The 17,028-nt window shown below is 34.7% G+C and overlaps 1 protein-coding gene across 3 annotated transcripts; it reads left to right on the forward strand.

Annotated features, from left to right (window-relative positions):
• The first annotated feature begins 3,744 nt into the window (after window positions 1-3,744).
• On the forward strand, window positions 3,745-15,632 carry LOC103702062 (type 2 DNA topoisomerase 6 subunit B-like). Of its 3 annotated transcripts, XM_088701895.2 has the most exons (12): window positions 3,745-3,838; window positions 3,954-4,062; window positions 4,713-4,796; window positions 6,023-6,049; window positions 7,285-7,396; window positions 7,509-7,590; window positions 8,173-8,193; window positions 10,518-10,714; window positions 11,367-11,508; window positions 13,946-14,139; window positions 14,258-14,387; window positions 15,212-15,632. In XM_088701895.2, the coding sequence occupies exons 1-12, from the start codon at window positions 3,803-3,805 to the stop codon at window positions 15,518-15,520; spliced, it is 1,443 nt and encodes a 480-aa protein (XP_088558021.2). In that variant the 5' UTR covers window positions 3,745-3,802; the 3' UTR covers window positions 15,521-15,632. The 3 variants fall into 3 exon arrangements, with proteins under 3 accessions (XP_088558021.2, XP_089780683.1, XP_089780684.1); XM_089924557.1 differs by lacking the exon at window positions 8,173-8,193; XM_089924558.1 differs by lacking the exon at window positions 4,713-4,796.
• Window positions 15,633-17,028: the final 1,396 nt, after the last annotated feature.

Genomic DNA, 17,028 nt, shown 5'->3' on the forward strand with positions numbered 1-17,028 from the left:
TATTTTATTTGGCGTATCTTCTTGCAGGGACCCACAGGTTGCATTTTGACGATGATTTTGTGTATTCCGTGTGAAATTATGGTACTGATTTATTGGGTGTTTAATTACGCGATGCGATTAGTAAAAGCTTTCAAATTATGAAATTATTTTTTTCTATGTTTACTATAATTCTTCAAGTCTATGCCTCCTATCTTTGTCATGTTACCCCTCATAAATTTGTGACTTTTTACAGACTATCGAATGCAGCAAAATAATAAAATAGATAATTTGATCTTCAAATTGGAGGTTTTTTTAATAGATATAAGTTTAAGAAAATAATGGCATTGAAACTGAAAATTTTGCAGCACAATTTTTGCCATTTTTACTATAAAAATATGGAGAAATAAAATGATTGATTGATGTGAAGACCACAATTATTTTCCTTCAAATTATTTGGATAAATAACTAAATTATGAGACAATGAGTGATATATTTTAATTTCATATCTCATTATTTTGATATAAAGAGCATGTGTGGTGTTTCTATGATATGTCATGGTAATATATTGGCAAATATCTCTCTATCTATATTAAATGTTTAAATAAGTATTGAATAAAAATGAATGCAAATAAAATAAAATTTTGTTGGACTAGGATTTTAGTTATTACTCCGCCACATGCTAATCGTGTAAACAGAACAAGTTGTTGAAATATGGGTGAAGATTTATAGGCTTAATAAAAGTAAGAAATAAATATATGTTTGGTAAAAATATTGGCACAACATCAAAATCTATCCCGAGATACTCACCTTTTTCACTTTTTTCATCACTCTTTACCTAATTTTTCCTTGCTACTTCCCCTTTTCCTTCCCTTGCAAATCCATCCTCCCATTATCCATTTTTTTTAGTTCTTATCCAATCAAACATTTTTCTTATTTCAATTTCTACATGATGCTTAGGACGAAAATAAAGAAAAAAATTTGATAGCACCACTAGTCCCCCAAATGTGCTAAAGTTGGACCGAGGTTTTCTACACCATATTTTTCTATTCAGTGTACAAGAGACTACTTGCCCTTTTCTATTTTCTTTTTCTCTTTCTATTTTTATTGTCTCCATGATATATATACTTGATTGAGAGATGTGAGAGGAAAAATATTTAGTTTTGTTCTCTCTCTCTCTCTCTCTCTAGTGGAGGAGGTGTTGAGCAAGCACTTTTAATCAATGGTAATTTATCTTAAAAAATAAAAATGATTAGTTTGTAATTTTATCTTGTTAAGTATCATAGCAAAAGGAGCCACAAATGCTTATGATCCTGTTAATAAAAAAGTATGAGACTTAAGTTTTTCTATTTTCAAGCTTGGATTCTTTTTTTTCTTCCAAGAAAATGGAAGGGGTCCCTTTAGACTTAGCCACCCCCCAAGTGTAAACGGGATCTAAATCCAAGTCGTTGAATACCACATTCTAATGTTTTTTGTAGCTTGACAAGCTAGTACACATTATAATCATGTAAAATCACAGAGGAGGTTTTTTTGGCTCGTAATTTTTTTCGAAGCTTTATAAGATGAATCCTTGCCAATTTCATAATAAGCTTAGCCTTAGAGATTTATAAATAACTTTTATCATGATATGAATTTTCATATAAAATGCTACAACAATTCTTGTTGACATTGGATACAACTTAAACATTAACATTAATAACTAACTTAAAGATCAGGAACCTACAGGAAACTTTAAAATGATGGCTATAACTACCAACTTTGCATGAGTTTCTAATAGAATACTCACGAGTAATTACATATTTAATCAGGTACTTCAAATGAAGTTGGGATGATGCATCAAATTTATATAAATCATAAACTTGGAGAACCCAAGTTAATTTGGGTTCCAAGAAGAGACCTATAAATAATTTTTACCTCAATATTTTTCACCTACTAAGTTGGAGACTTTTAATTAATTTAGGATAAAATCTATACATATTTTTTGCATTGCCATTAACCATGGAATGAAGTCTATAATTTTTGCACACCCTGTGTAAACCTTCTATTTTAGGAACATATAATTTGTGCAAGAGAGGGCGTCTTGATAATTTTTGCCTCACGCTATTCAATGAAGTTAGTGAGATATGCCGACTTCATACGAATATTCAAACATAGGGATCTACAATTGATTTAAGGTATATAAGAGAATTGCAGATAATTTATGATTTTTATCTCCAAATAGAATGAAGTCAACATAGCTGGCAATCTTATATAAAATTTTAATACAAAGACCGCTAATTGATATATAATTAGCATCTATTCCTCCCCCTTCTCCTCCACCCTTTCTCTTTAATCTTCTATTTCTCCTCTTCCTTGCATCACTGGCACCCACTGTCGCTCTCTTCAAATCAAAGTTGGCTTCCAATTGCCACTACACTATGTCCACTTTAACTTGACCTTCATCATTTTCATCATCTCTACAAACACTTGTCACCATATCTAGAATGAGTGGATTTATCCTTGCTAAATCCACTCATTCAAGCTAAAATCCAGCTTCCTTCCCCTCTTGGTTTGCACTGTGACAAGTGCGACTAGGATTACTAATGGTGTGCTTTCTCATCTTGGAACATGAGTTCTAGAAATGGCAATTATGCGGTGATGATCATTGCTCGCTTTTTTTCCTTTTCTAATGATCATCTCTACAAACACTTGTAAAGTGGTAGTTGAAGTGTGGAATTTCATGGACATTTGTGATGCTTTTGGTCCTTTTTGGAGATTGATGCCTATGTTGCAATTGTCTCATTTTTGTGGCAGCTTCAATTTTAGAGCTGTCCTTTTTTTCTTGACTAATAATTGAGATTTATATAGAGTTAGATGTACTCAACTTGGAGTTGATTGAACCACCTAGATGGTCAAAATGAGTTGAGGATCTGGTGATAATGCAATGCTCATATCATAATGCAAACTCAAGCTTTCGATCATTTGTGCCACAAATGTTCATTAATTGACCATTGAATTTTCTTAGAATAATAGTGTTTAGGAGAGAGATCTGTTTAGCTTGGTTGAGGACAATTGTGACTGCCTTCATTGCCTTGAAAGAGGTAGTTTGGTTAATCTTAGTCCCTACTAAATATTCAAATTAAATCCCATATCTCCAATGGCTGACAATAATGTGTTTGACATTTTGTTTACTTTGTAGTCTTAGTTGATCTCTGATTATTATGTATTGTATTAAATAGTATCACTGCTTTACTTCGTCAAAAGAGGTATGTAACTCGAAATTCATTTCAAAACTAGGGGCTTGATGCTATGTGCACAAGCCCATCTCTTAGAATAGATACATTATAGGGATCGTACATGCTACAAAATGCCATTGTGTATAAGATAAACCGCACTTCTATGATTATTATATTACCTTTTTACTTTATTTTTTTTGGTACAATGGCTTCTCATCCTAATCTGCTATAAGTACAACTAGCAGAATCTATAATCTAGCATAATTGTGGAGAAGGAACCTCTCGTGTGTCTAGAAAACCTCACCGAAGTGGTGTGCTGCATAAGAGACGACCCAATCAGTGATCCTGTTCAGTAGATACATTTCCTTTTTTTTATTGTGGTGCCTTTATGTATATTCATTTCTTCAATTGATATCTTCTTTATATATATATAAAAAAAAATTATTCACCCTAAAACTTGTAACCACTAATGCACGATGTCAGAAGGAGTTTGAACTAATCGCATCAGGCAAAATTGACACGTGCAGAAGTTGTAGTATAAATAGAGCTCTCCATGGCGGTCTCCTCTCCTTCCGCTCGTATTCGAATCGGACGAAGCACAGCAAATCTCGATGTCTTCTCCTTCTGCTCGAAAACTATGCCAAATCGTAAAATGATATTACATTCCCTTTCTATATTTCGTCTTCTTGCGACCCCATCCACCAGTGATTTCACTTTTTTTCTTGAATTTTTTTTAAGGATTTCCACCTTTTCTTCTCTCAGCTGATCGCTTTGGCGATTCAGAGATGCCGCCTCTCCGGGAGCCTTTGCAGATTGTCGGTATCTCTCAAATGCTTTCACAATTCCAACCCTCCCTCCGTTCAAATCTCAAGTAAGATGGATAGAAGAAAAAAAATAAAGAAAGATTCTGTGTTATTGTGTTATTATTTTTAATTAGGTTTTTTTTTTTTTTCAATGGCTTATTAAGCTTCCTATCGATCCTTTATTGAGATCGTTAACACCAAGGAGCTTTAACAGATTTTTATTTTGTATTTTTTCGCACGTTGTTTGCCATGTAAGCTGAATCTTGCTTAATATTCTCTAACTTTTATGATAAATCTACTATAATAAAGAGTATATTAATAAAATAAGGTTCAACTATGACTTATTTTCAGTAGCTGATGAAAATGTTCGAACTAAATTAGGTTTGAACGAGTTGTTGGCTTCACATCCGTTCTTTCTTGTTTAATTAAAAATTTTACTTCACCAATCTAATTGATATATGAAATCAGTAAGACTTAACTATTTTACCCTTTTTCATTTGAGATTTGCTTGCATAAACTGTAGATTTAGAAAAAAAAGAAATCCAGATTCTTTTTCGGGAATCTGATGGAAACACAATCATGGTAAACCCCTGTACAGGTTAATTTTGGTAGCATGGCATGGTGGTTGATTTAAAGCTAGCATTATTTGGTCAAATTTTAGTAATATGGTGGTCCAAACTTCCAGTGAAGTAACTGAAGTATCGTTATATTTGGACAGTTTCAGACACTGGGGTTGGGAGCAGCTTGGTAGAGTTCCAGGACTTGGACCTCCCATCGCTTTCCCTTTCTACCGACAAATGGGGTAATGTTTAATGTTATTTTTATGAATTGGGGATGTAGAAGGAAACAAATAAATATTGTAAATTTTGCTAGACTTGTGGGAATGATGATGATGCCATTGAACCTGGAAAAGAGGTGTTAACTTTTTTGGAAAGGCCTCAATCTGATGCATAAGTATTGAAGCACTCCTAGCTAAATCTAGGAGCCTTGACATACTTATTTTGGAAAATGTTTTGCTTGAAAAGTTGACCTTTGTTTACCATGCAGACATGCTATAAAATCTCTTCATTAAGTTAGCTTCTCATGTGAGAATATGCTTTGTTCATGGCATCATTGGAAGCATGGGTTAAATAATTCACTGGTGGATAGGTGTTATTGAGAAGGAGAGAGCAAGGTTGAATTTTGACTTATGAGCATATGAGCCTAAGTTATAGTAAAACAAACACAAAACATACAAATTGCAATTAAAATGCAAATGGAAAAAAAAAATGATATGCTGCAAACAAAACATGGCTGATCTATACTCCGGTGTGATAAAAAGGAGAAGCGTTGTATGTCGGAGGCTGCAGATTGCATCCACAAACTTTTGAGGGTTTTGGAATTCTATGGGCCTTACCTTGTAAAACTAAGTTGTGATGCTTATTTTTGGGCACAGCATAGAAAGTTCCTACTTCTCTTTTTTCTTTTTGTGGCTGATTGACTCCATCACTGAAGAGATCCTTTTTCCTCCTGCTATCAACTTATTTCTTTTCCTGAAAACTGGCTCGGTCTCAAGGTTGGTGTGCCAGTCCTTTTTAGAGATGGAAATTCCTGAGTTACGGCTGTATCTTATCGATCACGAAAAACTAATTCACTGTATTACATCAACAGATTGCAGTGTGTTAGAATAAAATTCAGTTTTTTTTTTTGTATTTATGTGGGTTTGAATTATATTCTCTATATTCAAGTATTGTTAGATGTCAAATACTATTCCAATTGACAAGTTGCAAACTAGGTTTCCAAACAATTCACTTCTTACTGTTAAAACAGTTGTATAACAATATGTACATGCAAGGGCAGATTTGTAGTTATACCCAAAAACCCTTATAATAGAAACAGATTGACTCATATTTGTAGCAACAAGAACAAGACAACAAAATTCAGAAATGTGCTCATCATTTTACTCTCCCCTATTCTTGTTATCCTTGCTTTCTATACTGCTATTATCGCTATCCATTTATGCACCTGTTCGCTGTTTTAATACTGCAGATGGGGTGCTTTCCATTACAACTACCGGTGAGTTTGTTTCTTCACCAGGTTTCTTTGCCAGAACTCTTCCAATACAAATATTTTAGTCTGAAATAACTTGTTTATGTTAAGTCTTTCATTTTCTTATCACAATTGTAACCATTGTAATAAAAATAATTCTTCTATATACAGACATGTCCAATAAACCTTGTATTTTTGCTCCTTAGATTTTCAATGAACATAACCATTTTATCCTTTCATATCTTTTCTGTCTAATAAGGTTTCTGTTAAATTGGAATTTATTGAAATGATAGCTGCACGTATGATTGGGCCACATGGTGTGGTTTAGGTTCCACTGTGCATATTAGAGCTTCAAGTGCTAAGTGCTAACCTGGGTCATGTGTCACTTACCGTGCGAGATCAGTACAGATATCTAACATAGGTTGGCACAACTCCTATTTATTTTTAAAATATATTGGTTAAAAAGAATATTAAGTCCTTCTTTAACCCTCTTTTTATTTAGTCATGGTGCAGCACACACATGCTGTGCTGCCAGTGGCCAGCATGCCCCAGTACTGGGACTTAAATTCTTGACATATATGATGAATAAGGTTTTAATTGCTGCATGCTAGTGCCAAGCGGGCCTACCACCTGAGCCGATAGAAAAGAAGTCATAGACTCAAGTATTTTCACATCTTTATGATATCCCATCCACCTTTGTGGTGCATGCTTTGTCTTCAGTCATATTCAAGTGCCACATCTTTTCTTTCCGCTCATAGTTTACTGTTGTTTCCTGATCAGATATTATATTGTTAGGCATTTTGCCATTCATCCTGGCAAGTGCAATTGGGTCTTTCTGCATAAACGTTGCTTGTTTAAAGCTCATACTTAGATACTCTTGAATTGTAATTCATATCATAATGTAGAAACTTTTGGAGTTTTTGATGATTATTAGCCTTAAGTACTTGTGCAGTAGATTGATCCAATGCTACACTTCTGTCAGTTGTCCATGACATTAATGAGATGATTCTCTAATTGTTAGGATGGTACTCACATATCTTTTAGGTATATGCTATTGACTTTGCTGTTATTGCCATCTCATAGTTATGTATGGTAATAGATGTTGCATGTTGCATTGTTGCTGACATTTATTACTTTCCTCAATATACATATCAACTAATGTGCAAAACATGCTCCATTATGCCATCTATTCTTTTGACAAGAATATATTGCAAACATACACAAAAAATCCATGCAAATAGTTTATTCCAAATTTGCCCCAGGCATCCATGATAAAGATATCCGTCATTACCGTTTGAATCTTAGAGAGGCAATTTCTTCCAGAACAAGGTTGAAAAACTTACCTTCCAGACATAAAACTGTGGGGCCATTCAGGCAAGCAAGCTACTGCATTCTCTTTGTCTATTTTTATTTTAACTTTTAGTAGATTGATATTGACACTTCAGGAGATTTAGTTAAATTTTTTATATTATCATTCCATTTTTAGTGGGACTGAAATATGTCTTTCCACCTTGGAGGAAGAGAATGTTATTGACTTCATAGCATGGATGGTTCACTTCATTCAAAAGGTCTGTCTCATAACTTATATAGTAGTTTTGAATCTTTGATACAACTCAGTGAAGTTAGAGGGAAAATAAGGCAAAGCTAATTTTCTCATGGGAAAGGTCTTTGCGCTATATTTTAAAAGAGAAAGCATCAGGACTGTAAGATGCTTCTTCAAGAGAGGTTAAAACTTAAAAGGAACTCATAACTTTCAAAACTACTCATATTCACACACAAATTATATTCCTGTATAATTAACATGAGAAATAAGGTTGAGCCAATGTTATTTTGGGAAAGGTCCTTGCTATTATTCTCCAAAAGGGAGATTCATTAGATATTAATGGTTCTCTTCAGGAGAGTTGCAAAGATCAGGTCCACGTGCATTGGAATTAGGGATTATCCTGTTTTAGTGGTTATCTGTAAAAAGATATGATGGGCCTTCTTGACTTTGATATCTTAGTGCTGGCAATCTGTGATGTTCCAACTTAGGCAAGACAAATTGTGAGCACACTTGATGCAAACTCAATATTTCAAGCATTTAAAATTCACTCCATATTTTTCATTTCTGTTCCCTCATTTACATTCTTGTTTCCTTTATCTTTTTGCAGATACTTGTATTGAAAAGTCCTGTAAGTTTCATTTGCCTTACTTGTTATGTTGTTCTTGTTATAAAAGAACCATTTATGGTTTTCTAGGTGTTAATTGCTGTGATTTCCAGTTGTATTTCAATGAAGGCCTCCTTGGATTTTCATATTATGTTCTTTTTTCATGATAACATTACATGATTGCTGAGCTCAAGGGATAGATACAAACTGCACGCTTGGAATCAACAATTTCCAGTGGTCCCTTTTGATAATTTAATTTTTTCAGTCCAGTTTTGTAATATATGATTATGCCTGTTTATTTCTTTCTTAAGTGTTGCACTTGATGTGATCTCATAAAAAACTAGATGAAGCAGTACTAAGATTTGGGCAGTTGTGATGCCTATCAACTAATGAGTACTGATATCAACTGGAGTTGACTATGTAAGCCATACGAACCAATATAGCATTCAATATTGCTTGTTCTGGCTTCATTATTTTATCAAACCACATGTTATGTCATGAAAAAATGATGCTGTGTAACTTATATCAAATTTTCTGGTAGATATACATTATCCTTGTTAAAATTGATCTCATTCAGTGGAGTTTTTGCTCAAAATAGGTAAATGGAACATAAATCCATTTTCGGTAAATTAACTTTGCTGCATATTATACATTATTGGTTTGTGATTTTAAGGTAAAACAATAAACTTTATAATGGATAAAAAGTGTAACTTCTTGTACTTGGTTATTCTAATTCTATGGTATAGAAGATTAGTGAATCTTAGCATATTGGGCTGCACATACTACTTCCTGTTCTAATTTGTGATTTATGTCCTTCAGGACAGAAACTGCATGATATTAGAATCATAGCTTGGAAAACATTGTACATTCTATAAGGCTTTTGCTGGAAATTGGTGCTATACATTCTATAAGGCTTTTGCTTGAAATTGGTGCTAAACATTTTATAAGGCTTTTGCTTGAAATTGGTGCTAGAGATGAGATGCATTTATTTTTATCTGGTATGTCCATTTCTGTCATGCTTCTTAGTTCTTGAGTTTATTACATGCAAATTAATTGAAAAGGAAATTGTTTCATGGAATTTTTTTCTTTTTTTTCAAAATAAAGGTAGACAAATATTAGATACAAAGGTATGGATAATGAAATTGTTCCCTGTTTTAATGTGCATGGCATAAACCATACAGTCTCTGATACTGATATTTATAGTGCTGGGTGAATCTGGTATTGACTCTATGGAAAGACTTCGGGGTAAATCTGACTTGCTAAGTGGTTGCAACATGTTATTTCATGTGGCATTCTCCCCGTAAGTGTTTTGCTTCAATTTATTTTTTTAAAAATATTTATGTACATGTAGGATCATAGGTTAAAAATTTCTCATAAAAGGATCTACGAAACACAGAAAGGTTCAATAATATTTTTTTAGAACCATACTTTCAACTTCAAATCTAACATCTTTGTGAGACACTGAAAGTTGGATAATTAAACAGTTTTTTCTGAATATCCGTTCTATATGGAGGTTCATAGAGAATTAGAGATCATTTCTGGATGCTTGCTCGTCTAATAATATCCTGTTTCCTTTTCTTTCCCCTTTTTTTGTTTTCGGCTTGTAAAATTTTGGGAGTTTATTTTCTCCCCTCTCTTTTGATATTTATATTGTAGCACTTAGCGTGTTTCCATTCTAATGGAAATTCTTGATATCTCTTTCTATACTGGGATTTCTTGACCTATTTTTTTGGAGGGAACACTTTGCGCATGCATACATAAATAAAGAGACTTTGATACTGTATTAGATTTGTTCTCGAAAACAGATGGGTTTTTCTTAGCAATTTCCTTTTTCTTTTTAGCGAAGCATTCTCAAATATGGCTTCTGGATTTTATACATGTTTTATTTTATTTTATTTTATTTTATTTTATTTTGATGACATAGATAGGCTTGGTTCACTGCCTATCACCCCAAGGTTGCAGATAAGCTTGTCTATGACACAAGGCCTTGAACCCCTGAGGTTTCATGATGTATAGCACAGAGCATCCCCCATAACAAGTAACCAATTTCTTAACTGGTTGAGATTTGCAAGATATCATTGAAACTAAGGATGCTCTGCATGCAGTGCTTTGTAGAGCCTTAATGACCATGTCAAAGGATCTGGAGACTGTCTAATTCATTAATCTCATCATTGTTTTGGTTTGTTGAGGTTGTATTCCGCCTTTGTCTGTTAGTGTTTCTAGTAGATTGCCGCTAAATTTTATGGAATATTCTAACTTCTGCCCAACTTTCTTTTTCTTCTGTATATTTATGCCAATTATTGGAAACTGAATCTGTTGATTCACATAATTTCCTTATGCTATCTCAGAATATAGCAATTGATCTCCTAGTTGAGCATGTAGACAACCTTGGATCAAGATGTGATCGTATTCTTCAAGCAATTGATGATTTTGACCTAACTTTGACGATGCCAACTATCAAGTGCCTAGTTTCTGGCCTTGAAGATCATGCTCTCAAGCATGGAAATGTTGTACATAAGAAGTGTCAATCTTGCTTCACGAATAGGTAATTTTGCAAAATTGTGTTGCGGTTGTATATACTGGATGGCTGGTTGATCATTTTGTGATTTGAGCTTCATATGGCTCCATTTTGGTCTGAATGTAGGTGCTTTGCATTCTTACATTACCCGCTCCTTTTTTCATATTAAATCAATTTTCTAATGCCGATTCTATAATTTTTCATATTCTCAGAGCCCATAATGGACATCATCTACCTTTTAGTTTAACTTTTGGAAACTTTTAGATGCAATATTGGCTCATCTGGAAGAGTATCCATAGTTGGATTGAATCATTAAGCATCTTTCATCAAAGCAGTTTTACCTGTTTTGTCTCTCTCCCTCTCAACAGGAAAGAAGGGTCATGTTCAGTCTTTTATTAATAAAGCCTAAGTAAGAATTTTTTATCTGGAAGAAGTTTAAAGTCAACTAGGTTTTATGTTTCTCTTTGTATGGCGACAGCAAAGGCAAGATGCTCTGATCGTGAATCCTTATATTGGTGACACTTTATCCCGTGTTAAATACTGATCATCAACTATATGATGGCATCCCATAATATATGCAGATTGCCAACTGGAAAGAAAAATCATTTCACATTATCCACTAACTGTATTCTGCATTATCTGTAGTTGATAAATATGGTGTCCTCCTTTCTCTTTGCAGAGATCATTTATATATTGGAAGTGGACTTGCAAGCAACACTGACAATATCAGAGGTGCCGGGCAGACGGTGGAAGCAGCGATTGTAATAGCACCTGTTTCTTCACAACCCTGTTGTTGGAGCATGAACTGTTTGACGTCGCAGGTTTTCTTCATAGGAGAGATCCTTTAGTTGCTTTTAAACTTTTTTTATGTCATATATGCAGATAGAGCTCAAAGTTGATGCCTTTCTAGTATCTCATAACAAGTTGAATTTCGTGTTAGTCATTTCAGAGGCTGTCTTTCAGGCGACTACTCTGATTGGTTTGTTCAAGGAGATAGTTGTTGTATGAACTAATTCATGTACTTTTGTATTATACATCATTCACCATTCTGTATGTGTGAATTATGTTCCTTCTTTTCCTTCACATTGATGCTCCGTAATATTGACACCATGGTCTGCCGTACCGGTCCGTACCGGCCGGTACGTACCGGTCCGGCCTGGGACCGGTACCGGATCAGCGTGGAATCCGGTACCGGTAGTTTATTGTTGGAGAACCAGTACGAAACCGGTACCGATTTGTACCGATCCGGGCCGCCACCGGTACGCCGACCGGTACCGGTACAACGGAACTTGATTGACACTGTTAGTTTTTTTGTGCAACAGTGAGCATACTACTTTTTTATTACGTGATAGTTCCTCTTTATAGTGGACACTATGGGACCGATACCTAACTTAACAAAATTTGTTCACCCCATAGAAAGTTCAAATATGAGTTAGTGAAGACTAGCTGGGTCATTTACAAGGACAAGGATTGTGTATGTGGTAGAAAAAAATGCATGAAGGCTGTGGGCTTGGTTTCATGATTGTTAATCAAGATTAATTAGGCAGTCGAACAGTAATGAAGGAAGTTTAGCAGAAGTTCAACATAAAGCAGGTATATTTTTCCTCCTTTTTCAATTAGTTCACAACATTTTGTTATATGCATATTAGTCAAGGGATAGAGCACCTAAACCAGATTCACGGATAAGTAAAAGTGGCTGGCCGCAAGATACCGGCCCTACCTGAGAAGTGAGAAAAGGAAAGCATCATATGATAATTGTTGATTGGCTGTCTTATTGAGCATTGAGTTACTCGAGGATATTAGCAAGTACATTGAGTTATCAGCCTTTCATGAAGCATGTCGTATTATCAAAACCTCCCAAGCTTCAATATTTCCCAAGCTTCAATAATTTTGATGTAACAATCCTAATTACTATAAGCAAACCAATAATCCATCTGAAAACTTCCCCATTCTCAAAATACCTCTCTCAGAATGCCTCTAGAATAATAAAAATATATCTTTTCTCCAAAAATACCCCTATAATATTTTATTAATTTTATCAGTTAAAACATTCAATGGGTAAGATCAGGTCAATGAGAGGGCAGCAAGTTTTAGAATTCATATGGAAAGGGAACTATTGTATTAGCTAAATAAATGTGCATGAGTTCAATCCTTTGATGGGAGCACACGAAGGATGGGAGCTCCCATGACCATCATGAGATAATGTCGGAGAGTTAGACGAGTAAGGACTGACAGAGAGGTCAATCGAATGGGTGTCCCCTGATTCTTGGCTTCTTAAGATGGCCATTACTTGAGCCTCTTCTAAGCTCATCAATCCATTGGATAACACACTAGATTTCTTATATTAATCAGTTGGCTATCAATGACTGCAGGATCTAGGATGCAGTAGAAATCAATTAAACTTTATAGATAGATTTCCGTAAATAATTAAAGATCAATGACCAAGCAACTCTAGAATCTGTGTGTCCTGCTTCCTCACTGATAATAGTATCCTAACCATTTTTTGTAATTTTAAAATACTTCCTACATTCCAAATACTCTTAAAACAATTAAAATTGTTTAAAGTTTTTTCTTTACTTGTGACGTGTTTAAGCACATGCATTATAACTAGTATGAGAAAAATGTAATGGTTAAAATCATAAAATAGAAACATCTAAAATAATTTATGATCTATTTGCATCTTTTCAGCACTTGATTGTAGGAATATCCATATATCTTTAAAAGGAAACTCGAGAGCCATGCATGAGGCTCTACTCGGGAGGGTCATTGTCTCCACTGCACATGCATTGCATGTGTCAAACTCTAGTTTTAATAAAAAGAGAACTTCACGTCAATAATTTTAAGAAATAATTTCACATATAATCTTAAAAATTGTGCTGACTAAGGGTTACTAGTTTAATAATTCTGAAAATTTCAGTTATTATGCAAAAGAAATTATACTTGGTAAATTGGAGTTGCTGATCAGGAAGAGTAGAATGGCATTGGTTCTTGATATTGGAGCATGTGCCAAATTGTCTTTTCTACTTATAATAGGAATTGAATCTTGACCTTATTTAATTTTAAGCTACTTGAATTAGGTATTCGATCATGGTTATGTACTTATGTTGGTTGGTTTTTCCAAAAGGGGATATTCACTATTGACAAAGTATAATCTTATTGTTTGTGCAACTTATGCTTATATTTCAATTCACTAGTACTGTTATACTGCAGAGAAAAGTTCATTTCATGTACTTGGTCTAACAACAAATGTTCTTTTAGGTCATGTATTTCCAAGACTTCATGCCTTGCTCAATTTCACAGCCAGCTCTCCATGCCTTGACAAGTATTGATTGGCAGAATTACGGTTTAAGGTTAAGGGGCAATTTTGTAGATGGAGATGACATTGCAGTGCTTGAATGGGAGGACAATCTGTTTGCTCGCATGGATATTGCGCTCCACGTTTACCACAAAATATATCCAACAACATAAAGAATTTGCATCATATGTCATAAATATCTCCGAACTGTGTGAGTTCGACTTAACATGTTAGCTTCTTCATGTCAGCAAATTTATCCTTAACATCTTGACTACTGTCACCCTAGTACCTTCACGACAAAGGATTGCAGCTGACAGAAACCTTGTCAAGAAAGCTGTAAAGATCGCACTGGATGACTTAAAGGCCAAGTATAGTGGTCTTTTTCTAAGTACCCATGCTCTCAAGGTTATATTAAGCCCTCCCTTCATCTCCATTTTTAATTCTGTCAGGGATCATAGATAGTATTATCAGATGTGCAACCTCTTTTTTCTTTTTTCTTTTTCCTTTTTCTAAGTGAAGATACCATACAATAGCATAACTTAGGCATAATGAAAAGGGAACTACTGAAAATTAACTATCTGTTTCCAAATTTACTGACAATTGGATTGAGAAGTTGATACTGGTTATAAAAGGTAAAAAATTCATACCTTTGCAAATGCATATAAGCAGGCATATCGTTAGTTTACAACTTAAACCAAAAAAAGAAAAGAAAATGAAATTATACATGCCTGCAATTATTCAAAGAGTGCAGTCAGTTTATTTAAAAGAATTATGTATGAGCAAAAGTTACAAAGGTGTATAAGTTACTGATGATGTAAATTAAATGTCTATCTTATTATTTACAGAGGTGTACAAGTTCTGATATCATGGAAGAACTTGCCAAATAACTAAGTAATTTGTCATATAGTTAAGGTCGTATTGTCGTAAAGGAATGCCTGTGGAAGTCGGGGGATGATTTTTTTTGTGGGGATGGGGGAGCATTCAGCAATGAGCAAAAGGAACAGCAAACACTTCAAAATACTTCAGAATACTTGCTACAGGGCAAAAATATAGACATGCATGCATTGTTACTTAATCTTTCACCTCATAACCCATTATAAAATCCATCTTCTCATTAACATTATCTCTTACTTATTTATTTACTTTATATATATATATATATATTTGGTCTAATCTGCTGAATATGTGATCACTGGTTAGTGGCTGTTTCATCACTTTTGCATTCTCAGATTCGGAAACACGCTCCTGAGCTTTCAAGAACAATCGCCAAACTGATCATGTCATCCAACGATTTGGACTTCCAAAGTGAATGTGCTACTCTTCTTGGGTTGCACCCATTTGATGCGGGCTCAGAAGGGGTGGTTGAAGCCTGCATCCGGGGAAAGATTATTAAGATTGTAGAGATGAATGATATAAAGCCAAAGGCAGAAAGGGATGCTGCACCTTGCCTCTTTAAATCCGAGTGCCAATCTGAGGAAGATTGTGGAGATGAAGAGAACGAAGGTGCTGAAGAAGATGTCAGTGTTTTGGATTTCTAGTGTTCCACCTAATCTTTCAATTTGTTGATTAATGATGCATTATGTGTCTCATTGTCATGTCATTTTGTATTAATGTGAGTATAACTAGTAGTGACATTAATTTCCAGCACCAGGGAATTGACTTTGCCGTATGTTAGCCCTCTAGATTTTAAGGACTAGGTATTATCTAGTAGTGAAAATTATTATATCGAGAAAAAATAGGTACGAAATATATCTTCAAGTCGATATAAATTTTGTGTTGTCTTGTACTGAGGCGTCCCGAGATAAAAATTGAAAAAAAATGATTAGAGAACTATTTCGGCATAAAAGTATACTGTAATATATCAAATTGATAAGGTACCGATATTATACCCAATACTATGTCTGCGGATTTAAGTGAAAGCATTGTTGGTCACTGAAGCATTACAATGAAAGCATCAGATTGTTGTGACAGAAGCAAATTGAGCCAGATTTAATTGCTTTCTAAGAATTTAGTTTTGCTGTTTTTTTTTTTTTGCTTCTCAGCAGAATGAGAATCTTTTGAACTAATATTCGCTATATGCCGTCATTCAGTCTCTGTTTATTCCTCTTAGTACGAGCAGCATTTAAATATCAACCATACTTGATTTTGTGGTGGATATAAATTTCATATCTTTGGAGGTAGCGTACACCTATTTAGCTAATTCAATGTATTTTTTTTATGGAATACTTACCGAGTTACTTATCTGAATTATGGGTTGTTAGTGCAGGATAATCGATCTATTAAGCAAAGCGTTAGGTGTTCTTAGGCTGTTACGGGATGCCCGATCACTACCTGCTCATAGTCTTCGCTGATTCATGTAGTTCATGGCAGAATTTTATTAAAGATTTTTTTCCCCCTCCTGGTTGGAGCAAAGCATCCAAGTAAAACTCGATTGGGTTTTTGGAGACCAACTCAAAGATGGTGCATAGCCATGATATTCCTCAGCAGCTGGAATCTTCTTGGGCAGGTTTTCTCTATTAATATACAATAGTAAAATACATGACCTGATATTTGTGGAAAAGAATGCACTGCATCATTTCTTCGCCGCACCATACGTGGGTTCAAAAGAACATGTTTCATTCGGAAACTTTGTGCTCCTAGCTGAAGCAGTGTTTTAGTGCAATAAAGGCCCCAGCTACTTTTCCGTGCTGGCATTGAAGGCTACAACCGCGATATCATGGTGTTTGCGTGCAATAAAACAAAATGGGGATTACGGGCACAGCTCAACCAGTCAAAATGGGTAATAAACGACTCTATTTAAAATCAAAACTTTTGATCCTGTCGACAACAACAATGTACAACAACGATCCTGATGAATCTCTCCCTTTCTTGATTTCCATCGCCGAATCCGGAGCTTTTGAAGCTCCTTGCCTCCCCCTCCTTTCTCCCTCCCCCTCTCTGTTTATTAGGTATGCTCCGGCTAGCGCACAGTACAAGCCTAGGTACTAGTCCAGTAAACCTTGGTACATTGTATATGGATATAAGTGAAAAAGAAAGTGAGATTTAG

The sequence above is a fragment of the Phoenix dactylifera genome, chromosome 7 (assembly GCF_051530095.1).
Source record: "Phoenix dactylifera cultivar Ajwa chromosome 7, Ajwa_hap1_PhDact_Kaust_v1.1, whole genome shotgun sequence".
NCBI classification, from domain to species: Eukaryota; Viridiplantae; Streptophyta; class Magnoliopsida; order Arecales; family Arecaceae; genus Phoenix; species Phoenix dactylifera.

Excerpts from the sequence above, each read along its gene's own strand:
- LOC103702062 (XM_088701895.2), top strand. The coding sequence starts at position 3,803 with ATGTCTTCTCCTTCTGCTCGAAAACTATGCCAAATC. Across the intron at positions 11,509-13,945 it reads TGAACTGTTTGACGTCGCAG|GTCATGTATTTCCAAGACTT; the intron begins GTTTTCTTCATA and ends ATGTTCTTTTAG. Across the intron at positions 14,140-14,257 it reads CTCCACGTTTACCACAAAAT|TGTCACCCTAGTACCTTCAC; the intron begins ATATCCAACAAC and ends CATCTTGACTAC.